This window comes from Parasteatoda tepidariorum, chromosome 2 (assembly GCF_043381705.1).
Source record: "Parasteatoda tepidariorum isolate YZ-2023 chromosome 2, CAS_Ptep_4.0, whole genome shotgun sequence".
NCBI classification, from domain to species: domain Eukaryota; kingdom Metazoa; phylum Arthropoda; class Arachnida; order Araneae; family Theridiidae; genus Parasteatoda; species Parasteatoda tepidariorum.
The window spans coordinates 21,251,557-21,253,862 of NC_092205.1; the positions used below are offsets into that span (position 1 = coordinate 21,251,557).

At 30.2% G+C, this 2,306-nt stretch overlaps 1 protein-coding gene across 1 annotated transcript in view; it reads left to right on the plus strand.

Moving 5' to 3' along the window:
• LOC122271207 (tigger transposable element-derived protein 6-like) overlaps positions 1 to 418 on the plus strand; it is a 3,684-nt gene extending 3,266 nt beyond the window's left edge. The window contains exon 3 of the mRNA XM_043051698.1: positions 141 to 418. Coding sequence (XP_042907632.1) covers positions 141 to 418 — 278 coding nt within the window. The remainder of the gene's footprint in view (positions 1 to 140) is intronic.
• Positions 419 to 2,306: the final 1,888 nt, after the last annotated feature.

A 2,306-nucleotide genomic window follows, 5' to 3' on the forward strand; every position in this document is an offset into this window, starting at 1 on the left:
CGAAAACTTGAAAAGTGTAAAGCTTCAATTCTTGCCTCCAAATACTACGTCTGAAATTCAACCTCTAGACCAAGGAGTTATACGCTGCTTTAAATTAGAATACCGACGTTTTGTTTTGCGAAGACTCCTTTCTATTATAGATTGCGATAAAAATTCATCACAAATCATTCAATCTATAACAGTATTAGATGCCATTCGGTGGATTAGACACGCCTGGGAAAATGTAAAAGGACAGACAATTGTAAATTGCTTTAAAAAATGCGAGCTAAGCAATACAGCTTTAGAGGCCACTATCGATGCAGCTGATTTAGAAAATGAAGTGGTTGAACTTTCAAAAGCTGCTGCAATTCAATATGACCCAAATTCAGATAAATATGAAAATGGGCTAGAATGTTACGATGATTTATCGGAAGATTGAGAGAAAAGATTTATAGATGATTTAGATACAGGTAAAACATTAATATTTATTGTTTTAAGTTTTGAAAAAAGATTCAGATAATGAGAATGAGTCCCCCGTGCCATATTTATCAAACCAAGAAACGCTAATAGAAGTAAGTAAAAAGATAACCCAATCCAAGGCATTAATAAATGATGCGAATTTAACTAATTTGTTTTATAGAGTTAAGGAATCATTAGAAACTAAAATTGTTTGCGAAAAAATTGTAAAAAGTAAACAAACTTCAATTGAAAATTTTTTTAAACATGTATAAAAACTTAAAATATTAATAAACAGTTCTTTTCTACATAAATTTTGATTTCCTCATTTTATTTTTTGGTCACCCCCATTTAAGGGCCAACCCCATAAGGGCCAATTTTCAATGAAACGACAGGCGGCCCTTACCGAGAGGTTTCACTATACTATCACCAAAAATTAATTAAACATCGTTGGCGTCAATATCTGTATATCCGTCAATATTCGAAACCGAATGAGAACATTTTCTCCATTTACTTTGCTTCTAAGTACATATTTTAATTTTATTTCAAGCATCGTTGATTTTAAATTTCTGAATTTCACGAAAATACTTATCAAAAGTGTAGCTATAAGCAAATGAAACACATCGTTTCAGTTAACTTTAGAAATACCAATTTGGTAACGTAGTCGTCATGTACCACAACATTCTTATGGATCATTGAGCTTAAGTTAAATCATGAATTAAAAAATAATTAAATATTTAAAAGCATTTTACGAACTTCCTTTTCATGAGTTTTAATCTGGCAACAAACTTTAAAATATCTGAAAAAATAGAAAAATAAAAATTTTATGGGAATATTTGAAATGAAAGCTAATGCTGAACTTACGAGTAAAAAAATTTCAAATGTTTCCCCCGATCTATCAAATTAAAATTTTTGTACGATTAAAAATTTTTGTTTCACCTGCTGTCTGAACCATAGCACATACAGATGGAAGTTATATGAGGGGCACCCTAACACATGCACAAACTCTTCATATTCATTAATATATTTAATCCACTAAATATAATATACTATATAATATAACTCTAACCTTAGAAAAGTTTTCGTTCCCTTATGATTTTTGTAATAAATTGGCAACCACACACACATGCATTGGAGAAATATTTTTGTTAAATGTTTTTGAGTAATACTGAAACTATTTCGAAGAGCACTATAACTTCTTCTTAGTTTTATTTCTAAGTGTCTGATAAATCATTTGCATAAATATAATAACATACTATAGTCAAGTTGCTGTTGCATCTCTGTAAGTTATTTCTAAAGTAAATATTGCAATCCTACTAAATCTATGAAATTGTCATGTCTCACTTCCTTTTCATTCAAAAAAAAAATTCTTCAAAATCATGCAAATATTTCATACAAAAGGATATATTCAAAAAAATATATTCAACCTAATTTCAATACGTGACTATCTTCAATCTCACATGGGAAAAGTCTATATAAACACAGCATATTTGCATGTGAGGTGGAGAAAATAGAATCTTGTCGCTCCAAGTTGTATCGACAATAAAAAAAAAATCGTTTGCATCAGCATATGAGATGGATCAGGACAAAAAATATGCCTTTCGATGATGGAACAAAAAAATCGTCTGCCATTCAAGAAATTTTTCACTGTGACCGTTTTCATATCTTAATGCTGTTTTATTCCCTACGGGAAGTTGGAAATCATATACGGAGAAGGGAACGAATCATTTGAGGCAGTGGTTTTTCAAAATATGTTGCGATGCGGCGCTTTATCTTTCAATTCTTTTGGAAAAAAATGATGGAGAAAAGTTGGCATATGAATCGGTTATAATAGTTTTACTTTTTTAAAAAAAACTCTACATTACCTATAT